Source organism: Hirundo rustica, chromosome 19 (genome assembly GCF_015227805.2).
Source record: "Hirundo rustica isolate bHirRus1 chromosome 19, bHirRus1.pri.v3, whole genome shotgun sequence".
Lineage (NCBI taxonomy): Eukaryota > Metazoa > Chordata > Aves > Passeriformes > Hirundinidae > Hirundo > Hirundo rustica.
This window is the reverse complement of record NC_053468.1, coordinates 2,047,968-2,074,000: the sequence shown is the minus strand read 5'-3', so window position 1 is coordinate 2,074,000 and position 26,033 is coordinate 2,047,968. Positions and strand designations below refer to the sequence as shown.

Below are 26,033 nucleotides of genomic sequence, written 5' to 3'. Positions count from 1 at the left end.
AGGAGCCCATCGGGAATCTCAGCTCATGTGTTGTTCCACAGAAGATTGTGGTGTCAGATATGATTAGACTCAACACTTCCCACTTATTCAGAGCTTTAAAGCTACCTACACACAGCATTAACAACAGTTAATGAAAGATAATTAAGGGGCACATAAGAATCTTGTATTAAGAACAAGTTTTCGTTAACTAGCACAAAATGCCCAAGATAATAACATTATTTTTCCCCCCCAAATAAACCCAAGGCATTTCTGTGCTTGCACCACGCTCTAGCCCACTGCAGTTTTTCAGCTGCTATCAGCTGAAGGTGGCTTCCCCAGCTGGAAGCGAGCAGCTCACACTTGAGCAGTGGGACGCTGCAGAGGCCGCGCTAATGGAGCCCCGTACACGCGTCAGGCAGGTTGTGTGACACGAGAACAACTGTCTGGGAGCAGCAGCTCCGTGCCAGTGACCATTCTCGGCGCCTCTGGGGGCCCCACTGCTGCTTATCTTCCTGAGCGAAGAAAAACCCCGTTCCCCTGGATTTGGTTACCGTGCTGGGGAGGTCGCAGCGCGGCTGGCAGGGAGCTGTGACACCAACAGAGGAACTGCTGCGCCAAAAATCACCTGGGGGAGGTGAACAAGGACAGCAGCACCTCAGCTGCTGAAAAGTCAAACTCCACCCAACACAGCAGGGTCTAGAAATTGCTGATTTTTGATTTTTTCACTCGCATCAGTGAAATCAGATGCGTGCAGCACCATTTTTTTAAGCTGATATAGGCTTGGTTTGAAATGCAACCGTCTTAGAAGAGATGAATTGCGTCAATCACTGTTAGACTGCTCAGCTGTACCAGAGGCAGACCGGCACGAGGAGTCTCCTCTGTCCCTTGCAGGGTAAAGCTACCCCACATCACCACTTTGTGCTGTGGGGAGTGAGCTGCCACCTCCAGAACTGACTAAACCACCCACAATCATCACAGGGTGGAAAATTAAATCAGTATCTAATGATTCTGGCTGCCTTCCACTCACTGCTCCCATGCCTGCCCTCTCCAGTGTACTTCTCCTGCCTCCAGAAAACACCCACCAGTGTTTCAAGACATTAATGCTCCTCCATGTATCCCTGCAGCTGAGTCTTTTGCCAGTCCAGGCAATGATCCAGCAGCAAGTGCCCAGTCAGTAGTGTCAGGTCATTTTAATTTCTCCTCGCAGCTCCCCAGTCTATAGGGCATAGCTGTTTCTAGATGTAATCATGTACACTGCATTGGCATCTTGGAGCCTCTTGGAGTCAGTTCTGTCTTAAGGCTCTCTTCAAAAATCATCAGATAACATTTTCTCAAATTAGGTTGAAATCAATCAAGTTGAAAACATTCGCAGTACCAGAATTTTGCATTATGCAGCTCGTGCTCACACATTCAGCAAAGCAGATGAGCTGGATGGACAGAGCAGGAGCACATCTGAGGAAACAAAGATACCTGAGATACCCACGTGCAGTCGCCAGTCAGGGAATATGCATAAAATGTTATGCAAAGAGGTAACCTAATAGATACTTTAAATAGATATATTAACAGGATCAGCACAGAAGTCATTGCAGGAAAGAAGCATAACTTAGACTCATGTAAATTTAAGCTGACAGGACAAATAACTACAAACCAAGCAGTGCTGGGTCGGTGTTTTTGTGTTACTGAACAGGTGATGCCCCCTAAGAGCAGCTTGTTCTCTGCCCATTATTAAAACCTCTCAATTGCCGTGAAGAACAGCCCAGGGGCCAAACCCTTTCCTTGCCTTCAAAGCTGAGCATTATCCTCTGCAGCCCTGAGTGCAATCTCTATCTGCCACAACAAACCACCTTTATCCCATGCAGGTAATTACAGGTTCAGGTCAAGGACTGCAGCCCGGATTGATTTCATCTCCCTGCAGCCCTGGCTGGCTCCACGGGAGCAGCCCTGACACCAGAGCTCCTGGAGCGGGAGCCCAGCCCTGGCTCAGCCTGGCATTTATTGCCTGTGGCAGCAGGGACAGCCTGGGAATCCACAATGTTGGTGACTTCATCTGCCAGCTGCATTCACACATCTTTACTACCTGAATAACTGATCTGCGCTGCTGCCAGGCAGCGCTTTGTGGTGTACAGCGTTTGGGAATAAATATTTGATCATGCGTGCAACAGAAAGGAGCTCAGATGGTTTAAGGTGTGACAGCAGAAGTGTTTATTAAATTCCAACTGAGAGCATTGCTGGACAGTAAAAATTTGTCCCACGGTCACCTCCTCACAGGTGTGGTGAGGAACAATAAAAGGACAACTCCCTCCCGCACAAAGGCCCAGTGAATTCTTCTGTTCATTAAACCCTCTGCAGGCAGAGCTCCCTGTCCCTGACCAGCCAGTCACACACAAAAGAAAGGGAAGTACTAAATTACGAGCTGATTTTAAGTGGGCATTGATTGAAGTAACCAGAAGAGAGCTTAGCGTTGTCAGAGTTTCATGCAACAGTAATAAACAATCTTCATTAAAAAATGATGTGTGCATCCCCCTGCAGCACAGCACTCACCAGGTTTCAGTTGAGAACATGAAAGTTCCCCACACACAATTAATGAGAAAAAGAATCCACAGGATCTTTTTCTTCTACAAATTGATTTTATTCATTAAATAATGCCATTCACTGAAATCCTTCCCACTCAATTTCTGCATTTATTCCACATAAGAAAGAAACAGATTTATGATTCTATTCTGTGATCTCCTCCCAGCAGCAAAGGAAGAGGTTGATGCAAAAAAAAGATGAGACAATTCCTCTGTCAGTGTTCTCATCCTCCACTAGCAATGCAACCAAATCATTACTTGGCTGATGGATAAGTGTCCAAAAGCTCTTTGTGTGAGGGAATAAACAAGGCTTTCCACAGACACACACACAGATGCAGCCACTTGTCTAAAATGAGCAGGACTGAGTCACTGAGCACACCTGAGTCACTGAGCCCACACCTGGGGTGCAGCTGAAGGGAAACACTGTGTGCACTCAGTGCAGCTGTGTGGGCAAGCTCACTGACCACAACTGCTGCAAAATCCTTTCCCTAGAGCTTTTCCAGCTCTGAAAGCTCAGAGTTGACTGTACAGATATCCTAACCTGCCTGCACCCCTAATTCCTGCATCATTCATTATTCACAGAGTCCCACCAGGTTTGATTTTCAGATATGTAACACATACGATGTATGTTGTTCCTCCACAGGCTATAGAATGAAAATTCAGAGAACTCTTCAGGGTTTCTCTTTCATTTCTGGGCTCACAAACAGAACCTGATTTACTAAGACTTGACCCACGTGTGTCAAAGCCAAGCGCACAGCCTGAGCACGCCTTTGGGGAGGGGGGACAAACACCCTCTGCTTGCTGCACACAGTGAGCGGCTCCTACCTGTGCAGCGGTTCTGCTGCTGCAGCACCACCAAAGGCTTCCTGCTTTAATTTAAACTCACTGTTGTCCCCCTTTAACATTCCCAGCTGCCAATCTGGAATAGCATCTGGAATTACAGCGCATTTAATCCTTGAGGGTAGATTCTCTCTATGATGCATATGACTAAAATGTGTGCATTGAGGGACAAATGTCCAGTAGCTTTAGGTGACTGAATTTTTGCAAATTTTCTTGAAAAAATAACCAGGGAAGAGTGTCTCAGGAGAATTTTGAGTTGAGAAAACCATACTGTAATATGCATTTTTGAAATATATCCAAGTAATCTTTACAGATTCAAGAATGCCACTGCAAAATTTCATTATTGATAACAGCATTAGAGTTTTGCACTTTTGAAATGAAGACTTTCACAGGTGATCTTACCAGATTGCCCTCAGCACACCACAGTTTTACAGACACATGGGGAAAACCACGCTTTAAAAAAAACGCACAAACTGCTTATTAAATGCAACAAAAGAATTGTCACCAACAGGGGAGAAGGGAGGAAGCTATTGAGCAAGGCAGAAGGATAATGGGAGATGATAAACATGTACTTGAAGTCTTTTGATAGGAAGGAGAAGTGATGAGTCAGATAAGCAGAGGCGCCACACGGGTTGCATCTCCCAGCAACAGGCAATCAAAGCTGCAGATAAGCATCTTCATAAAGTGCAACAGGCTCCAGTGCAGGGGCAGAGCTGAACAATCGCTTCCTGGTTCAGCTCGGGCAGGAAGAAATTTACGACCTACTTAAAAATCCTTCAAACCTAAAAACGTCTTTTCCATAAAGAACATCAGCCGTGTAGGGCACGGCGTGGGAAGAGCAGGAAATGAGAATACTCCAAGCGGTGGACTGGAACATAAAAACCCAGTGCTGGACATGAGTGGTATTAAAACCAAACCCTTCCCCATCCACAGCTGAGATTGATGGAGTTTTCTGCACATCTCAGGGGTGGGAAAAGAAGAAAATAAGCATAAAATACTCTTCTTTCCTTTGCTGGGCCCTGTTACAAAACATTTTGAAACCTCAAAAAACAATGTATACATTTTCCTTGCGCTTCCTTTACTCTGCAACAATTCACAAACCTAAACCATCACACAATTTAGAATTTGAACCCCTAAGTTCTACATAGGAAAGAAGGAGGATCAGGCAATACAAAACCTGCAAGGAGATGCTAAAATCCCTGAATCAAAAATCAATTCCAACCCAATCTGTCTGGGTGAAGTAAATAAAAAACTGCCATCAGCATGTCCCTAACAAAACCCACGTATTGTTTATGAGAAACTTATGAAGTGCTATAACCAAACTGAGCCACTGCTGTACAGTAAATATATTTTCAGTGTCCTGACAATGTACACAATGGATTTGGGCAATTTTAATATGGACACACATGTTAAAGGCATTACAAACGAGGCTTCATCACATTCACATGAGTCAGTTCATATTCAAGCCCCATCCACACCTCAGGAAAAGCTGCTCAGTCCTGTGTGTGCACTGCTTCTGCTGTAGATGGAGGAACACAGCTTTAGGAAGTGCCACAGCTACAGAATGGTGACATTTCAGAATTATTGCACGTCCCTGTTACAGGTGAAGGCACTGCTCCTACACAGGAGGGAAAAATCCCCACCCTGATAATGCTGATTATCTCCTCTCTATCAGCTGATACAGCTCTGCCATCAATCACTCTGAATCTCAAGTGTCACATACACAGCCTGAAGCACTCCTGTGATTCCAACTTGGAATCTTTTAGGAGCAATAAGCATAGATGAACCAGGCAAAAAAAAAAAAAAAAAAATCATAACTGATGCATTAATATTTTCTTCTGTATCAAACAATTCTTTTCAAAATTACTTTGCCATGTAGTAAAACAAACAAAATTCCCTTTCAATAACCAGCAACAGATGTTTGTCTAAGCCCAACAGGAATTAATTTAACAACTTTTAAATATTTGAAAATGGAATTTATAAGGACAATTCTCAATAGCCAAAGTAAACGTGGTTACTATTGAACTCTGTTATAAACACATATATGAAATATCCAGTAATACCCAAATAAATTCATTTGGCAAACAATGAAGTATCTCGGACTCAGCATTTATATCAAACAGCAAACAGAGTCTGAAACAGGAGCTTTTATTTTAACTCTCTTTAAACCAACCTTCAGAAACCCCTTTCTGTACGTGTTACAGTCTCTTTTTACAGTTTAACCTCAATCCAATCAGGAGCCTCCAGGGATTTTCAAATCGCTAAAGATTAAAATCCTCTCCGACCTGACTGTTTGACTAATGCTGTGTGTTTAATAATTCTACTTGTGAGAGATTTTATTTGACAAAATCCTGCTGTGTGGACCCTCAGACGCTGTACAGCTGCACTGGAACATAAAGCTCTGCTCCTGCCCTTGTTTCTTTAGACAGGCTTTCCCCAGCACTGAGGGGAAAACAGAACTTCATAGTACATCTATTACTCTGTTGATATTAACACAACCACTGTGGTATTAAATCTACACACTCTCTTCAGAGCAGAGCAGTGAAAATGTGCCTATGACACAAACATTAGATAAACTCTCCTGTTGTCCTGACTGTTCACAGAAATCAATTACATTTATGATTACATTTCAATGAAGGCTACTTTATAAATGAGATGGAACTGTAATATTCTACGCTTTAGGCATTCATTAATAAAAGCATTTCAGTGTTAGTATTTGTAAATGTTCTGCTTTTTAGTTTAGGCAGTTTGTAGCATTCTACAGCTCATGTTAAACTTTACATAAATAGTGTGTCCAGGTCTTACCACAATGCTATGACTTCACATTTGAGTGGTAAGAGGCGGGGGGAAATAAAAATCATCATTATGGCAGGATTGAGTGTTTGTATGAGACAGCACTTACCCTGCAGTGCACAAAACCAGGACAACCTTGGTGGCAACAATTAGTACACATCACCAGCCAAAACAAAAGAGCAGACTGATGAAGATGGAAGAGAAACCGAGGGTGGTCCTACCTGAAGTAGCATCGATGACCGTGGAGACGCCGCGCCGGTCGGCCGCGGGCCGCGGTGACCCCGGCATGCTGACGGGCTCCGAGCGCACCGGCTGGATCCTGCCAACCACACAATCCAGAGTCAACCAAGCCGGGAAAAACCCCGAAGAACATCAAATCCAACCCAACACCTCCTCACCGGCTAACCCATGGCACTGAGTGCCACACCCAGTTCTTTTCTAACAGGTCCAGGGCTGGGGACTCCACCCCTTCCCTGGGAAAAGGAGTCACAGTCACCACCTGGCGCTGCTCAGCAGGGCCCAATCTCACCCAAATCAGAATCAGCTGGGACATGCAGCAATTTAACTGTGAAATGGCTTAAAAACCGTTGGAAACTTCTTTTCCTCGTTAGGTGCAGCTGAGATTGTGATAATCCGCCCAGAGACTCAAAGTGGGTATTTCCAAAGGATGGCTCAGATGGGAGCTCTGAGGAAGCCTCAAAGAAAAAGCTCACCCTACCCAAACTTGGTTAAAAAGCCTCCATTGCCCTCCTCATTTAAAAGATCCATTTGTAATTGTTGATTCCTTCTGTAACATAGATCTGTACTATTTCTTTTTATTTCTGCTTCTTTTCTGCATGTGTATACATGTATATATATAAAAAATAAAATATTTGAGAGTCATATCCTTATGTGTGGCAGTAATTACGCACAAGCAGAAATCACAGATTTTAGACCCAAGGGTTTCCAGTCCAAGGACAATCTGCCCACTTTTGATGGGATTAGTCATATTACCCATCTTTACTGCTTTACTCCTAAGAGTTTCAGACACAGTCCCAAACAATCCAAGTCCCTACCACAGAACTTTGGACTTCAAATCACATGCAGAGTCAGGAGCATGGAAACTTGTTAAATCTGGAGCTGCTGGGCAGGACACAAACACTTGGAGCATAAATCTCTCTACAAATCACCAGTAAATGTAAAGCCACAGTTACCTTCACTCTCCTTCCTTCCCCTCCCTAAGCCCACCCTCTGCCCCCAATTCCAAATCAGCTAATGTCCAAAACCAGATGAATAAAACACATGAAAAAGAATTATAAGGAAGGAAAGAAATGTGTGGGAAAAAAATAAAAACAGGGAGGAGGAAAACATTCCAGAAGTTCACTTACTGTTCCAACACACTGACCGCTGTCTAAATTCATGGCATAAAGCTCCCACTCACGTCTGAGAAAATGAATTTATTAAGCAACGCAGAAACTGAAAGGCAAGAGGACACTGAGCAAGGCCACCAGGCTTTGTGCTGTCCTTCCCTGTCATGTGCCCAAGAAGGGGCAGCAAAAGGAATCTGAGCTGCTTGGCCTGGACGGATTTTTCTCGCTGGCACGTCACGCGCTCTTCCAAGACTTTCCTCCGGACAAGGCGGATAAAAACTGTGACACGTCCTACACACGTGGCAGGTTCTGCACACAACAAACGTGAGACAGCTGGGAAATTGGTGTTATTTTTTTACCTGAGGCTGTTGAGATCGAGATCATCTGTGTCAAAGTCCAGGAGGGGCTGCGGGGTGTCGCTGGGCCCGTGCGACTGCAGCACGGAGGAGCTGGAGGAGATGACGGTGGTTTGGCCGGAGGGATGGATGGTTTTGAACTGGAACTGAGGGCCCATCCACAGGCGGCGATGAGGCCCGGTGTGAGTCACGATTTCCACCTGCGGGAAGGGGAGATGGGCAGTGATTAACACAGAGCTGCAGCTTCCTGTAATGAACGGATCCTTCAGCACGCTGGACTCCTGCAATCCTGCTGCTCTCCAGTGAAAAGGGATCTCTGAGCCAGGCTGTTTGGGGGAATGTTTAACGAGGGGAAACTGGGGATATCTCTGCTAGAGAACGGATGCTTTGGCCAAAGCCAAGAGCTGCTTGAAGAGACTTGAAACTCGTGAACCACCAGCCTCAGAAATCTGAACTCCAGTTGTTAAATTATTCTAAAGACCAACACTTCACCCTGGCCACCACTTCACCTGATCCTGTTCTCTCCTCCCCTTGCCATGAAGAAATACACTCCAAAACTCGAATGCTGTGACCAAGAGGGAACACATTTCTGCCTGAATCTGCATGGAGCAGAGAGAGGAACCAAGAGCCCACATCCCCCAGACATCCCTCATCCTGAGCAGGGCAAGGGAAGCGCCTCCAGAGAGCTCCTCCCAGCTTTGTTACGGCTGCTTTGTGAAAGTTCACAGCTTAAACTGCTTCCCATGGACACAGTGAGAGCTGGATTGCAAATCACAGCTCCTAATTCCTGTTGGCACGTGTGAGGAGAGGCTGGCACAGAGCATCTTGTGGGAAGCACGAGATCCATAACCCAGAGCGATGGGAAGAGCGCCGGGATGAGCCCAGGTCATGCTCAGCACAGCCACACAACCGTGGATGTGCCACACACAGGCTCCACACAAACACATCCATTTGACCAAAATTCTGACAATTCAGCAGAAGTAGGGTGTTTGAGATCAGGAAAGCTGTAAATAAAAGGGTAAACAAAGCATACAACTTCTGTAATCAAGAGAATAGGATCGTTAAGGTTGGAAAGATCACGCAATACAAGACTAAAAATCAGAAAGAGCTTTTAAAGGTCAGGAAAAGGAAAGACAAAATGCAAATATTAAGCTCTGGTGAACTCATACTTTTAAAACAGAAAATGGACTATGAAGTTCCCATCAATTTCTGGTAAAACAACAATCAGCTTCACAGCAGAAATGCAAGTTAGCGAGGGAATCCATGGGAGCAGATTTTTGTGCAGGAACACAGATGTATGCTAGTAGTGATTCTCCATGTTACAGGAGCAATTTGAAACCCTGGCTGATGTCAGTTCTCTGCTAATGTCAGACAACAACCACAGCCTCTGCAGCTCCATTTCCATCTTTGCATTTAGCTCAGCCTAACTCAGCTTGGCTGCAGCCGTTTCTGAAGCAAGTAGCTTTTATGTAGCAGCGTAAATTAGGCCACAGATAAAGTAATCTGTGTATTTTAAGCTCGAAACCATCAGTGTCACAGAGCCGAGAGGTAAACAGATGCCTTTGCAATTTTACTGAGGCTATGGCCAGATGTTCCTATTCACTCTCCTGTTGTGTGCAGGACAAACATATTGTATCTACTTCCCAGTGACAGCACACATTACCCACTGTTCTAATTGAAAAGTTGAAGTGAAGGGCGGTGTTTTTTCACTGCTTGCTGCTACTGCTGATAACAACACTTTAATTCTGAAAAACATCCTTGCACTTTAGGCTTAATCTGAAGTGGCTTGCTCGAGGAGCGCCAGCGTTGCCGTGCTCCAAGGGCTCTCATCACTCCTGCTCTCAGCAGGAATTAAACATTCCAGAAGCATTCTCAGAATTATCTGTGTTCTGTGACATCACCTTGAGACGTTTTTTTTCCCTTTATAAATATATTTGCTCTTCTAGAGGGATGGATGTGGTGAACCTCGAGCAGTCTAAGTTCTGCTGACATCTTGTATCTTCCAAGAATTAGTTAATAATTAGTAGGTTTACCATAATCTCTTTTTTCCTGAGGTTTCACCAGAACAGTAAAATAAGCAAATACCTCCAAACAGTCTTGGAGAGGTGGAAAACTACAGGTGAAATCTGGTCCCAATGAGCTCAGAGATAAAATTCCTGTTGGCCCCTCTGATTGAGAAGTTTCATCGTCTTTGTGCTCAGAGAAATCAGACACAGCACAGACAAATGAGACACCTCAATGTGCAGCCACATCTGAAACCTCAGACAGGTAAGTGAATTCACATGACTGGGTTCCCCAGTGAACGCTCCTCCTGGGCAGGTCCATGTGGAAACCTAACCTCTCATTTCAGGAAAAAGCTGTGTATGATTTATTCACCAGTGGGAGAAGCAAATCCCATCCATAAATATTTCATATTTATGCCATACACCCCAGCAACACATTTAATGCATCACTCCCATAACAACATTGTTCTTAAACCAGAGGAAACCCACCTAATTTGTCAGGGTGAATTCCATGGATCAGGTGCCTTGTAATTGCTTCGGCAAATCCAGAGCATTTGTAAATTTTATTTATTTATTTAGCTCTAACCTTTCATTTCTAACAGGAACTAATTCTCAGTGTATTATTCATGACCTACATTCTTACACTGAAGCTCTGTTTTGAGCCAAATGGTCAAGTATTTACTGAGTTCTTACAGAGAAGCTTCATGGACTGAGACAAAGGTACGATAACAAGACAAAGATTTGACCCCATATAAAAATCCTCCACCAAGCATGATAGTTTTAAAAGCAATACAGTATTTGTATTTGGCCATAAGTCACAGCAATTCTCAGCAGGAAATGATAACCAGGGAAGGAAGGAAGTAAACCAGCTACTGCCCCATTTTTATGGTGAAGTGCAGGGAGTCCCAGGTCACCAGCCAAAAAGCACCATCATTCTGCCAACTCCCCTCACCCCAGTCCAAAAACGCCACGCCAGGAGAAAAAAGGAGGCAGGTCACTGGCTGCTGGCAGCTGAAACTTTGCTCTTCATCCCAATCTTCCCAGGGATGTGATTATGTCAGGAATGTTGGGGCTTTATCTGGTTTGGGACCATCACATCCACACCCACACCCAGGAGTGGGGTCATTTGTACACACAGCAACACTCTGGCTGTTGGAAGTTTCCCTCCCACGTGGAGGAAAGCTGTGACTGTTACTTCCATGGCTCCCACTGGTGTTTCCCTGAGCTGGGAGCCCCCCAGAGCATACCTGTGACAGCCACTCCTCGTCCTCCTGCCCGCTGTGGTCGGAGGCCAAGCTGTCGTAGGACTCGTGCCGTGTGATGGGCCCAGGGCTCCCCGGTGGCACCACTGAAAAAAACCCCAAAAAGATAAAATCACACTCAATGTTAAATGCTTTATTTAAAAAAAAAAAAAAGCAGCTTTTTAAATAAGTTAATGGCACAGCAATGTATGTTTTCCTAAATCTGTGACAACAAATTTTCTAGAAGCACAAAAAGAGCTCAAATATTGACATTAAAAGGATGAAAAGGCTCCTGCTCTTTGACTGGAATGTATCCATACAGCCACCAGGAAAACCCAAAACTCTTCTTCCTTTGGCCTGAAGTTCTTAAAATACCTAAGCATTTTTATATTCCCACATTTTATAATCACTCAAAGTTTTTAAAGTTTTTAAAAACTATATTATTGCAGGGTTGACCTTTATGTGTCAAGCTTCCAACCACTACAAATTTTTACAGCCATGTAGTAAACCCCCAATAATTGGAGTTTTAATGGCAAAGCAGACACAATGGTAGCCATAAATAGAGAATGGCGCCTCTGTAAAGTAAACAGCTTTGCATAAATCCATACATTTTATGGAATAAAGGGATTTCCATCCTGTTTGGTGTGTGTATCTGAAGCTGCAGAGCCATTTCTCACACCTCTGGATCACAGAGTGTCCATATTCTCAAACCTGCAATGTCCCAAAACTCAGCTCAGGGCCCAACTTATTCCAGAATTATTCCAAGTGCCAGAAAAATAAGGACATACTCTTACAAAGGAAGCTCAGGTTGGATATTAGGAAAAATTTCTTCACTGAAAAAGAATGGTCAAGCAATGGAAGAGGCTGCTCAGGGAAGTGGTGGAGTCACCACCCCCAGAAGGATTCAAACAACGAGCAGAGATGGCACCTCATGTTTTAGTTTAGTGGCCATGGGTTGGACTTGATGGTTTTGGAAGTCTTTTCCAACCTTAATGATTCTGTGCTTCTATGATCAAGCACCAAGTTTATCCCATGTGATGTATTAGGAAGAAATTCCTCCCTGTGAGGGAGGTGAGGATTTGGCACAGGGTGCCCAGAGAAGCTCTGGCTGCCCCTGGCAGTGTCCAAGGCCAGGCTGGATGGGGCTTGGAGCAGCCTGGGACAGTGGGAGGTGTCCCTGCCCATGGCAGGGGGCAATAAAAGATCTTTAAGGTCTCTTCCAACCCAAACCATCCTGTGATCCTGTGATCTGCCATTTTCCCTGCAATCCCCAGTCTGTGCCCATGCACACCCACACCTCGGCAGCCCCAGGTGTTATTTCAGCTCTGTCTTCATCAGTTTTCAGGTAATACAGAAACCACCTCCATCTGCTTCCTTACATCCATGACAGAATTCCACGACAGAGGGATGTGTCTGTCCAGTCCAAACTCCTGTTAGAGAACACACACCTTCCTGAGGACTCGCATTACAATCTGAGTATGAAATCACAGCACCCACTTCTCTTCCTCGAAGTTTACACTTGAAACCAAAGAAACAAATCCATTCTTTTGACCCATTTTGCTGCTGCCCTGCACTCCCCACATCTCCTGGCTCCCTACTCTGAATCCTGCCTGTTTCTGAGAGCACAGCTGATCAACTGCAGGCTTTCCTGTTATTGAACTCCCTAACAAACTTCATGGCTCCAGCAGATGGTTTTGCTTTCAAACCAACGGGAACTTTATGGACTGATCTGATTTTTTTTTGTTCTTTCTATCCCAGGGGCAACTACCAGAGCTGTCAAGATTAGGGAAGCTGCAAAAACACAGCCCAGGGAGCAGCATCCCCCCTGCTTGGTCGCCGTATTTCTCCTTTGGGGAATACTTTTACATTTTACTGGAGATTCAAGATAACTTTACAGTGAGAAAGAAATTTGAAAAAAACAACTAAAAAGCCGAACAAATGATTCGTTTTGGTGCTACACTGGAAGCCTTTCCCTGAGGAGTCGCAGGTCTTGCGTTTCGCGCAGCTTCCGAGCGCAGCATTAACTCTTTCCACCCAGCAGTGATGAAATCCTGAATTCCATGGAAGAGCTCTGCCTGAGAGTTCACCAGCGGGGCAGCAGTGATAAAGCCTCAGCTGAGGTCAGCCCTCAGTCATTTATTTGGCTTTCATAAAGCAGTATTTCTGTGCCACACCTACCAGAAAAGCAGTGTAGAGGGTCTGGTTGGGATGGGGGACCCCAGCTCACCACTGGCCCTGCTCCCACCATTCCCAGTGGGAATGTGCAGTGTGCTGCGAGAAGTGACCTGAGAAGATCCTTGCTAGAGATCTGCCATCGCTGCGCTGTGTGTTACATGTACATATGGGCATGTTCTTCCAAGTTAAAAATGCCCTTGAAGGTGCAGGAACAAATGGTGTAAAAATGCAAAGCCCCCTTTTCCTCCATTTCTGGGTCACACACCCCTCACATTGGTATCAAGTTCCAAGATGAGATTAATTTAACCCCGGAAGGACTTTTCCAGGAATTTGAGCTCAGGAGTAATCTTTTCTCTTGCAGCTTAATTCTTTGAAAATCTGAATTCATACTGGAAATTACAACAGACTCTCACCCATCAGAGAGGTTATTCTGATGCTGCAATACAGAGTATTTTCAATTTCTGAAGATTTTTTCCAACCATGCAGGATAACAAACAATAAAATTCCAATTCTTGCTTTGTAGCAAGTGTTTTTTACTCGTCCTCCTGTAATTTCTCTTTCATTGGGAAAAGTCACAAACAGAGCAGGCACAGAGCAGGAGCAAGAAAGAGATATTTTACTGCAATTGCAGGTGGTTTGTACCTTCCTAAAATAATCAATTCAATGCCTTGTGTCTGAGCTTTGCTAACTTTCAACTTTTTCTGTTCTCACAGCAACATCTGAAACAAACACATCAAGTATCAGACTGCAACTAAGTTTGTTTAATCTAGAAATACACAAAGTGAAAAAGTACAAAAAAACCAAGTGCTTATTAAAAATCTACAGTGAGAATTAAAACATGCAACTTCTGTCTGTGCAATATGACAGAATGTGAGTTTCTACAGTCTGCTTAAGGCAAATCCATCCAAAACTAAACATTCAAGGATACTTCTGGACTGACACCAACAGCAAAAATCAGAGTTTTGCCATCAATATTTGGCAAGGGGCAAAAAGGATCTTTGAGCTGCTCCAAAGTAATAATGGCACCTTTACTCTCTGTCCTCCTTCAAGGGAAAAGTTGACAGCCTCCCTTCCCTGCACTGACAGGATTGATGTTACCATTATATTGAAGGAAGATTGTATCTGGAAAAAACCACACTGCAAATGAAGTTATTTGTGTGATTATTGTTAGTGCCAGGAAAACTGCACAGAAGGGACTGTGGAGACACAAGTGTCAACACGAGCCAAAGCAAAGGCTGAAATACAGCAGAGCTGATATTTCTCTGGAATTCCAGGACCTGTTCACACAGTCCCATGAATAAGTATTAAAAAAGCCCTCATTATTTAGAAGCTTCTCCATATTTACTGACAAATAAAGAAAACAATTTATATTAATCTCAAATAATTTGCATAGACATTCCTGCCACGTGAGCAAGACCTAGATAAATACACATTGGAGGAATATTGGAATTAACACACTGTGGGTTTGTTCAAGGATGGGCTAATTATACAATAAATACCTAAAGCTAAGACAAATCTTCCTTCAAAGATTATAAATTGTCATCTTTCAGCAGCATAAGTGTTGGAACAAAGAACCACTACAGTTCAATTGTAGTGTGTGCACTTATGGCTTTAATTTGGGAACAATAAATCATTAGTTTCACTTGGTTTTGTGTACTTCTTGAACCAAAAGGTTTTAATTTTCTCATTTATAGAAATAAGCTTTGCACAATTCAATTTAATTGAGAGTTATATATGAAATTCCCAATGTGCTCTTCTCTAAGGGCTGGATGTTTGTCCAAATTAAGAGCAAACAAAGGCATTTGAGCACCACAAAGCCTGTTTGTTTGGTGCTGCCTGCCATGCACATGCCTGCAGACACCCAGAGAGCTTGCCTTTTCCATCTCCATAATTATAATTTAATATAATTAACGTTGTAATGTCAAATGAGTTTCTAAAACACAGTAGGAACAGGACAATGTACTCTTAACTAACCCCTCCAGTTTCTAGTTGTGTCCAGGTACACAGGATAAAAATGACATATCCCTTGTTTTCATAAAAACCCTCACCCTAACACCTGATTTTGATGCTTTTTCTCTGATTCCTCAGTTACTTCTAGGTAGTGTAGAGACCTGAGGTAATCACATGAGTGTCAACAAACTTCAGGGGTGGGTTCTTGTGCTGGAATTCAGCTCCACAACTTGAATTATTTCCTTCATGCATTTGTTCCATCACCAGCAGAACGTGATGGTTCTGGTTCAGGTCTCCATGGAGCCACCCCAAATTCACCACATTCACTTTTTTTTCCCTGTTATTGGTGGGATCTCAGCTCTGTCAGGGGGTGGTTTTGGTGTCCCACAGTTGTGCAGTTCACATCCAGCATGTGCTTTGTGGGTTTGTGTCAGAGTTGGTGCTCTGTGCCTCTGGCTCTACCTCTGCTCAAGTCTGACAACAAAGCAAAGGCCAGGATTTCATTTTGGGCAGAACACTCACAGCCATGTTAACAATAAACTGTTTGTAGGCTGGAGATATGCTTGATGTAATTTTTCTTGTGGCTGCACGTTACTGAACAAAGTTCTGGTTTTAATGCAGTTTTCAGCTTGTAAACTCCTACAGGAGCATGGCACGCAAATTAAAATATCCTCTTTTACCCAAAACTACTCCCTGCTCATTTTTTTTTTCTTGTTAGGACTTTCTGAGATTCTCATATGCATAAATATAATAAAATGAAGCTAAAAAAGGGCTATAAAACAGCAGATTAGCCAGACTGACAGTTATTTCACACCACCAATTGATTAGAGCTGGATTAATTCATTATTTGTGTACTGTCCACAGTTTATTAGGTGCTTTATGGACCATCCACTCTCTGTATCAGCACTTCATTAAAGACATAGGCAGGTCTGTAATTAGGAGATTAATTCTTCTTAGGTTTTTTTTTTTTTTTTGATGACTGCTTTACTTGCTCCTTACTCACACTGGTCTGACAGTCAACAGTCTGGATTTTTTTCTCCCCAAGACAGTGTGGTGAACAATCCCTGTGCTTAATTTCAGCTTCCATCTCCAAATTCCCTTAGGAGGCCAGTCAAGTAGGATGCACTTTTAAATCTGTGCAGAGCAAGAACCTGATATTATTCACAGGATGGAGCACCTTAAAGATGCTCAGCACTCAGACTGCGAGCAGACAATCAGTTCGGCACCAAAACAGAACAAATATCTTCTTTTCTGAGTTAAAGAATAATTTCAACTGCACGAACCCACGGTGAAATCCATCTGATTCCCATCTTTAAAGAATTATAGAAGAGGTAACTATTTCTATAATTCACCGACTTCAAAAGTATGTTTGACATTATTGTCGGGAAAATTATGTTAACCATGGATTACTGTTACAATCAAAGTATGTAGTGAGAAGTCAAGAGGCTTAGTAGTAAATTTTCAAAGCGGTGCGTGGGGATTTACCCGTTTGACTCCCATTAACGGCAATGGGAGGCGCGCGGCGAAATCCCCGCGCGCTGCTTTGAAAACTGACCCCTGCGTGCTCACGGACCCCGCTCTAAGGACTTCCAGATGACCGTGCAAGAGGAGGAAAGAACCATTTCAGCATGTGCCCTTGTTCATTATTGTTGTTTGTACACATCTGAAAGTGTTTGAGTTGCCGTTGCAGCGCTGTTTTTATAAAACGCGCATTAGGGCGGGCGAGCTGCGGCTGAGCCGATGAAGCCGCGCACAGCCCCAGGTGTGTCCCTGCATCAGAGCCTCGGCAGGCACGCTGCCAGCAGCCAATGCACCTTACAGAGTTCATTTTCAGCCGGATTATTTCACAAATATTTCACGAGAACGTTTCGTGAGTTACTCCACTGCATCTGCCCCGCTCCTCTTTACCCCAATCACTCAGAGCTCAGCCAGAAATTAAATTCGCTTCCTTTGACACTCAGTCCTGGTTCCTGCACGGAGCAGAAAGCACAGGCTACAGTTTTAGGGAAATTTAGTTTTCCCTAAAAAAAAAAACCCCACATGAACTCAATTTCATTAGAAACACCCTTCCTGGAAGGGGAGGCAGATTAATCTGCAATTTGTCACGCCTCCAAGTTTAAGAAGCAAACTTGAAAATTCCATTTCCACCATTTGTGACTCTTTCCAAGAAAACCCAAACATTCTGTATGAGAAATGCCTGCTTGGAATCTGTCTCCTACAAAAATACTGTAATCTTAGTAATAAAAATATATACATAAATATATATATACACACTTATAACATATATATTTAAGATCTGCAGTTTTAAATGCAGTAAAAAATTCCAAATTTTTAATCACCAAAATTCTTCTAGAATGTGTTTTACCAGCACTTACATTATCACTTATATGCTCATACAGATATCCGTATTTCCACGCAATATATAGAGCGAATACCTGAGTTAATGTAAACACTTGAGAATTAATTTTCTGAAATTCTAAAACTCATTTCTCTCTTCAAAATTTCAGGGAATTACAAATTTTTCCCCAAGGATATGGATTTTTACAGGATATCTGCACAACTCCTTCGAGACCACTGATTAGAGATCCCCAGGAAGTTCTTCTAAGAAGTATTTTGCATTCTTTTATTATATGGCTATAATAAAATAGAATTTCATGAAAATGATTCACTGACTTGAGGCAACATCGAGTAGAAAGAATGGCAAAGTGGGAATCTAAAAAATGGATTCTCTGGCACTCTGATTTTGCAGTTTTGAGCCTGGAACACTCAACTGACACAACTTTGTGGCAAGGCCCTCACCCGTGGCACTGGGCACAGCTGAAGGGCAGAAATTTGGGCACCATTCCCATGACCAGCACAGGAAAATGAGGCAGGTGGAAACATTCACCCATATCCCATGGTTTGTTCCAGCTCCTCTCCCTGGCAGCTCAGGTGGATCCAGGTGAAACTCCCCCAGTTCAGGGCAAGGTCAGAGCTGGGTTTGGGTAGGGATGGACTCCAGAAATGGGTTATGTTCCACTGGCCAAGTGCAGAACCAGTAAAGCCCAGCAGAGATGCTGGAATGGAGCAGCTGAAACTGCCCCAAGCTCCTGCTTGAGCGTGGCCCTGCCACAGAGCCAGAGCAGAAAGGCTTTGAACACCTCGTAACCACAGGACAGAGTAATTGTTGTTACTGCACAGGCTCTGCTTTTGATCACTTTTACTGTCTGAAACCCAGCTCGTTGTGACAGACATTGAACATACCCAGAGCAAGAGCAGCTCTGGCCTCCCCAAAAATGCTACACAGCACTCTATAGTTACATGTACAGAAAGGGATCACCTGCATTCCTGCACCCCAAATCCATTGTTAGAGATGCACCCTCAGAAAAATGCAAGGCGAAAGGAGGAGGTACAACGCTAAATGGGATTGTCAGCCCCAGTTCATTCAGCTATGACCAGACCAGCACCACGCTCTGCTGTGCCCTGAGGAGGGCTGGAGGACCAGAATGTCCAGATTCCTCCTGTGGCACTCCTTTCCTGTCATTCCAGGCATCACAGCTTGGTTTTCACAGTGTCTCTGCTCACAGCACATACTCACTGTTATTTAATACACTCCCATCTTACCCTCAGACTTTCCACAATACTCACTAGCTCTGTGGATGTGATTTTTATTTCTGTCAATGGAATGTATAAAAGGAATATAAAAGGAGCCATAAAGAACCACGATGCTGCTCGAAGACAGAAGTCTTGCCCAGGGTGCACAGCTTTCATTAGAGGGAGCAGGAAGTGCAAACATGATGTCAGAGCTACAGAGATTATCTGTACAAATGGTGTTATCATTTAACCCAAACAAACAGCAGGGAAAGGCTCAACTCCTCCCTTTGAAGACAATGGACAGTTTCTAAATTGGACTTGTAATGAAAGCCATTTTCAGTGAAACACAAGATATGTGCAACAGTTGGTCCAGAAATGAAAATCTGTTGTAACAGCCAAAAGTCAAAGGCAGCTATAAATACAGACCTTAATCTTTTCAAGAATCCCTTAATGAAGCCTATAAAACTGATTGTATCTTCAGGCCTAACCCAAGAGCAAATTCTTACTCAGAAAAATGTAACAGCCCTGCAAGTATGTCCTGGAGAGCAGTAAGGGGCAAGGAAGGAGAATACAGAGTGCTGGTTTGAATGCTCACGTCTTGGAATACAAATCACATTGCATTTAGAATAAACAATTAATGAGACAGCAGAAGCCTCAGCTACAGGTCCATTTTTTCTGAGAGAGAAACAATTTCCAGAAGCGGTCAGAGCGGGATGCAGAAGCACTGCATCTTTCCTTTTAACACAACAAAAATGCTCTTTGATTATTTAAAAGCCAATTGCAAAGATCTGTCTTCAAAACCTCCTATTGCAGGTTTAATAGCAAAGAGGTGCAAGTACACTTACCAGCAACACGGGAGTAAAGTACAGACTTTTGTTTTAACAAAATCTATATTTATACGATTACATTTCCTATGGTTGAGGGCAGCTGTAATTAATGGATTTCCCTCCTTCCCCTAATGCAGTCATTTGTCAATTTAAACACAGAATGCCCAATCAATTTTGATGTATTTAGTAAGCAATTTGTCAGAGTACTGCACACCAGTTAATATATTAATTCTTGTCACTGGCCCACTTCTGACAACTGTAGGCCGTGTCCATGAAATTGGTCCTGATGAGCCAAAACTCTTGCCTGGAATGTGAAGGTGTCCTTTGTAGAGCCACAGGAGAGAAATCAGATCTCAATCTGTCCAATAACTTTTTGGGGAAGCTTTTGGTCAGTTTTAGGGAGTTTATTAATGTGTTAATTGGCCATGTTTCAAATATTGCATCTACTGTGCAATGGAAAAATGAATTCAAAGTGGAGGGACAAGGAAGAAAGGAAATAAATATGAAATGAGGATGTCTGACTTGCTGGTGATGCAAAGTTACCTATTTCCATGGTAATTCCATTCTGTGCCATGAACGTTAACTGTGTGAATTCAAACATGCAAAAACCATGTGAAACGTACAGAAGTCACACAAAGGAAACAAGGGATAAATCAGCCAGATATGCAAAACTTCAGGGCCTGGTGAAAGAGAGGAAAGAACTCATTGGAAAGAAACCTGAACACAACCAGGGGATTGTCATGGACACGGAAAGCACATCTCAACAGCATCCTCAGGAGTTTATACAACCCAAAGCACCTTAATTCCTAAGTACCAAACAACAGGAAGAAGGCAGGATTTAAAGAGTAATTAATGACAAAACTTGGCAATTCTGTGGAGAAAGCTTTAACATTACAAGTTCCTGTGGACACCAAAACACTCCTGTGCACACGTGCAGTGCCTGGCACAACTCTCCTCCCACTGCCAGGCCTGCTAGGACAGTTTAACTACACCACATGATGCTATTTATGTTACAGGAAAAACATCTAGGAAGAATAAAATATGACTTAGATTTCCTTCTGTTGTGGCTGGATTTGGAAGTTGCTCAGAACACAGGTGAATAAAGAGGGAATATTAGAGACACAAATAAGGTAGGATATTATGTATTAAATGTGAGGAGTGTAGAGAAATATCTGATACCTAAAGCCCAGCACTGAAAACCTGAGGATTGTAACTAATCCAGGGGTTTGTGGGATGGACTCACAAGTGAGCCTGGCATCTGCTCTGTCAGAAGGAGCTCTCGGGACCGGTTACATTCTCTCTGACCCACTGCAGTGTTTGGAGCATGATCCTGACATTTCCTGCAGGCAGGCAGGTTGTGGAATTCAACGTGCAAGTTCACTTTCAAGCCATGAACTTCCAGAAAGCTGTAAATCCCTCTTCCCACCCTCTCACCCGTGCAGCAGCCCGAGCCGTGATAACGTGCTCAGGTAGACTCGAGCTGCACACACTGATGCAGGTTTCTGCAGCAGATGTCACAGATGACCTCAAAGCAAGGAAACAGCTGTGCCGATCCACTTACAAATACCCTTGGGATAAAGGTCTTGGACACTTGTTGTACAAAACATTTCTTCAAACAATGGTTCCTTGTTCCTTCCTTTCTAGCTGCAAATAAAACTTTCAGATTCTTTAAAAATATCAAAAGCTGAAGGATGTGTTGATAACCTAACGCAGGATTTTTTTAATAATCTCCGTTTAGCACAAGAAGTCACCGGCCCGGTTTATATTTTTCAAAGGCTAAGGAAGATTTTGGCCCCGTGTTTTGGCATCAAACCTCTTATTTATGAAAACCTGGCCGTGCAGCCCTCCAAGCAGCCCGCCAGACGTCTCATTGTTCTGCCCGGCTGCTGACAGAGGTACTCTGTGCTAAAAAGCACACTGAGGGCTTTTTCAATGACCCAGGGGGCAAAGGTCACTTATTATAAATGGATAATGAGACCTAATGCAATGTTCTGAGTGTGGACAAAGAAAGGGTCTATCCATACCCCCCTTGTGACTTGGTCATTCAGGCTTTTATTTCCCCTGCACACTTAATGGAGCCAAACAATTGGCAGAAATGCTATACAGAAACGGAGAGAAACTGCTGCATTCTACCTCCGAGAGACAGCTACAAATAGTGACCCTGAAACGGCGCCACGGCTCCTCTCGGCCCTGACGGGCAGACAGATGGACCGGCCCCGCTCAGCCCCGACCCAGCCATTTGCTGGCAATTAAAGCCCCCGATGGAGGCGAGAGCGCAGCAAAGCCAGGCTCAGCTAAAGCCGGCCCAGGGCAGAGCTGCAGGTAAGCAGAGCCGCGGAGCTGGGCTTTAACAGGTGGCTTTTGTGGGAAAGCTGCTTGGACTCCATTGTGAGAGACTTCACTGAGGAGCTTCAGCCCGAATGAACCCTGAAGACAAAACTCCAAAGACAATCAGACACAAATCTCTCTGTTATTGCTATCTGCATTATGTCCTATAGATACACTGCTATCTCTAGTGGTTATTATTCTATTATTCTTTCCATTTCACATCCAGCTTTAAGAATTCCTATTATGTGAATTAAAACCTGAGTTAAAAGTCTTATAATTCAAATAAGTTCTTTAATTGGCCACGTTTCAGATACTGCATCTACTGTGCAATGAAAAAATGAATTCAAAGTGGAGGGATAAGCAAGAAAGGAAATAAATATGAAATGAGGATGTCTGACTTGCTGGTGATGCAAAATTACCTATTTCCATGGCAATTCCATTCTGTGCCATGAACGTCGACTGTGTGAATTCAAACATGCAAAAAACACGTGAAAGGTACAGAAGTCACACAAAGGAAACAAGGGATAAGGCAATCAAATATGCAAAACACCTTTAGTTCATTAATCTGCTGGCACTTAGCTACCATTTATTCTTTCTTTATAAAGTTTTCAGTACTGAACCATTTGAAATATGTATTTGCACACATATGTACACTCCACCGTGTAACAGTATTGGAGCTGTTAATGAAATGTAAGGAAAATACTTAAAATGAGCCCCATCCCTTCCTGGTTTCATTCAGTGGGACACAAGTGAAACAAGGCAAGAATCTAGCAAAAAAAATCCAGCCAAAGTGCAAATCTAATGGTGCTGTGCACCACTGATTACTTTTTCATATTCTTTTGTATCTTTTGAGTTTTTCTCCCAATTTTCTGTGCAGCACAGAAGAAGGAAGACTCAAACTCTGCAGGTTTCTGTAACACTCAGATGCAGCAGATGGACAGGTAGAAGCAAGAGATCCAATCTGGCACCAGTGTCCCTTTCACTGGTCCCATCCAAAGTGCCTCCTGGCCCACATGGCCACTTGGTGCATCTGAAATGTCCCTGTCACATAAAGCTGCCTTCACTGACAACTGTGCACAGCTCTGGTTTCCTCAGGAGAACCTCAACAGATGCCAGGAGTTGCTCCCTTGTGACACCTCAACTGCTGCATCACCTTGATCCTAGACAGAACAGAGACTTGCTCCTCACTGTCAGTACTCTTCTCTCTTTCAAATTGTCAGATAAAAGATAAATACTCATTTTTCTACGAAACCATGATAAAAATGCATAGGTTTGTGTATTTATGTAATATAGATACACCATATTTATAAAGCTAGAGGTGTGTGAATGTTTCTGAATAGGCCATGCCATGAAATGCTGGCTCACTGGGCAAGACACAGGCCAAGGCAGGTGGGCAAGCAGCCCTGGCAGCAGTGCCAAGGCTCCTGAGGGAAGCAGCTGTCTGAGACTGTGGCTGGAAGGAGCCCAGCAACCAGGAGTTCCCAGGCACAGGGAAATGCAGATGCACTCACTTGTCACTGGGCAGAAGGAAATGGCTAAAAGCATGAGGAGGAATGAGGTGAGGGAACCCTGAAGATTTTGTGGGAGCTGGTGGGTGACTCTCAAAGCCAGCCAAGCACTCCCACAGCCTCACAGCTCTGATTCATGGCAAAAATCCCAACACTACTTTCACTGCGCCATCCTTACTGACACAGCTACACACAACCCTACTCTGGGATTGAACACACCCTGAAGTTGGCTGAAAAACCAACTTGGAAAATCACCCTCTGCTTAAAACGTGCACATGAGACAAGACAAGAAGTTGTCAGCTACTCACAGCCAGCCAGAAGATACTGGTAATACTGCACAGCATCTGCAGCCAGGAGCAGTGGATGGTTTGCATTAAATGGTGGTTGGAGTTCATTCCACTGAGGAGTTCTGAGGTAAAACACAAGACTATTAATATTTAAGCTAATACAGAGAATGTAAATCAGCGCTTCTGTCATCACATGCAATTATCTATACAAGCTCACAAAATGTTTGTAATTATTTAAATTAGCTTGTTCAAACACTGCAATCCACCACAGGCAGTGGAGCAGCAGGGCCAAATCGTGCAGATTGTGAGGCAAAGACAATACTTGGTTGTTGACTGCAGCAGGGATTGAGTCAAAAAAAAACCCAGGAAGGAGGTTTAGATTAAGTTGGTAAATATGTTTAGGACCTTTGTATGTCATGCTGACGTTATATAAACACACAAGAGAAACTGGGGAACTTTTTTGTTCTGCTAACTACCACTGCTTCCATCCTGTGAAGTCATTGAGCACTTACTGTGAAAATAAAGCTGTGTAAAGTTATGGATTATTGATCCAATTAGAATTTGCAATTCCATTACAACCTACTCATTTCAACAATAATGGTCCCGAAGTCTGTGTTGTAATTTTAATTAGGGTGGGCCATTCCTAAATAGCTTGGTAAATCAAGTATTGATCACTCCAGTCCAGCCATAAGCAGCACTAAGGAATGTAGGAGCCAAGAAAAATCAATAGAAAAATATTTTAAAACGTCAAAAGCACTGACAACACTTTCTCATCAATTTTTCTTTACTTTCTTCCACACGTCAGGAATAATTTCTTCTACTGCCTTTGGAAATGGTACCTTCAGCTGCTCACAGGAAAACTCACAATGCCTCATCGTGGGAACCTTGCTCATGTCTCACAGCAGAATTCTGTACTTCAACACTACCAAAATAATCGTTTCCAGTCCTTATATAAAAAGGAAATTACAACCTGATCATTTAAAATCACCAATTAATTAGGATCTCTATTGATTCATAGACATGTTTATGTCCAGCTCCATGTGCAGAGAAGGATTTAGAAGCTTATTCCCATCGAGGCACATGAACAGGGACAGAAAGCAGGGCTGGAATTTCTCTCCTTCAACGGAAAACTTTAGGAGTGACAACCACGATGCAGCTCATTCAAAAGGAAAGATCACAAGCATTCTGTGGCTGAAAGGAAGGAAGGGTCCCAGGGATGAAGTACCTAACCAAAGTCCAGCTGGCCCTGGGGCAGGTGACCATCTCCAGGGGGGTGTCGTCGCTGATCTTGGGCGCGGTGCTGAGCGGCCGCGGCTCCAGGACGTGCTCCACCAGGCTCCCGTAGCAGCTGATGATGTACAGGGACTCCACCACAAACTGCTTGGACTGATCTGGGGGCAAAAAGAGAGAAAATCTTATTGCAACAGCACAGCAGGAACAGAAAAGCTTTTGTAGAAACAGCAGACTCTGCGCTCTTTTAAGTCTCTTGCTCAAGGCTAAAAATGTGAATTGAAAGTAGCAAAAGGGCTGGAGAGACAAAGAGAAAACTGTACAAAACACACAATTGTATGAGTATCTCATACAAGAGAAGTTTCTCACCAAGGTGTGTTCAGGTGATTACACATTTCCAAACATATCTTGCACATTTGCTTTAGCAAAGGTGTTTCATCTTTATCTCACAATTTTTTTGGTGCCACTTCACAGAGTACCTTTGGACTGACCTATCAAAGTTGGGTTTCTGTCACTGTATCATAATAAAAGATCAATTTTTCATTTCACTAATTAAAATTTCATTTTACCAAAAGCACTTCAAGCACATTCCTAAAATTCTCGACTGCCCCTGAATTTAAGGAACAAAATCCACAAATCGCTTAGAACCTGTCACAAAACAAGAATTTAAGTTTAAATGAAAGTCCTAATTCTGTGAGGTACCAACCTTTTTCTCGTTTGAGACCGGAATTGTTTGCAAACCACGACCTTGAAGCTCCAAAGACTGCAGCGACACAGAACTCCCCTCCCACAGACTTACTGGGTGAAATCTGTGGAGCTGGTTTGGATTTGCTTTAAAGAAAGAACAAAATAAAATTATACAAGTTAATTCTCAAAAAATTAAGGTGTCCCGTGCTTAACAGCAATTTTAAGATATTTATTCAGAAATGGGGAATATCTGCAGTTCCCATAAGGCTGAGCAGGATTTACAGATGCTCAGTGTTTCCCAATAACAGGTCTCAAATTCCCCTGGAATACTGAACTC

At 43.4% G+C, this 26,033-nt stretch overlaps 1 protein-coding gene across 15 annotated transcripts in view; it reads right to left on the bottom strand.

Moving 5' to 3' along the window:
* The window catches only part of BCAS3 (BCAS3 microtubule associated cell migration factor), a 297,790-nt gene that overhangs the window by 164,076 nt on the left and 107,681 nt on the right, over positions 1-26,033 (bottom strand). For 13 of the 15 annotated variants that reach the window (XM_040082187.2, XM_040082182.2, XM_040082188.2 and 10 more), the window contains 6 exons: positions 25,716-25,840; positions 25,005-25,170; positions 23,801-23,901; positions 11,138-11,238; positions 7,891-8,087; positions 6,404-6,501 (listed from right to left, as the gene is read on the bottom strand). In XM_040082187.2, the coding sequence (XP_039938121.1) occupies positions 6,404-6,501; positions 7,891-8,087; positions 11,138-11,238; positions 23,801-23,901; positions 25,005-25,170; positions 25,716-25,840 (788 nt within the window). Of the gene's footprint in view, positions 1-3,880; positions 4,258-4,867; positions 4,909-6,403; positions 6,502-7,890; positions 8,088-11,137; positions 11,239-23,800; positions 23,902-25,004; positions 25,171-25,715; positions 25,841-26,033 lie in introns of those variants that run through there. The other 2 variants (XM_040082192.2, XM_040082195.2) reach the window with 2 other exon arrangements.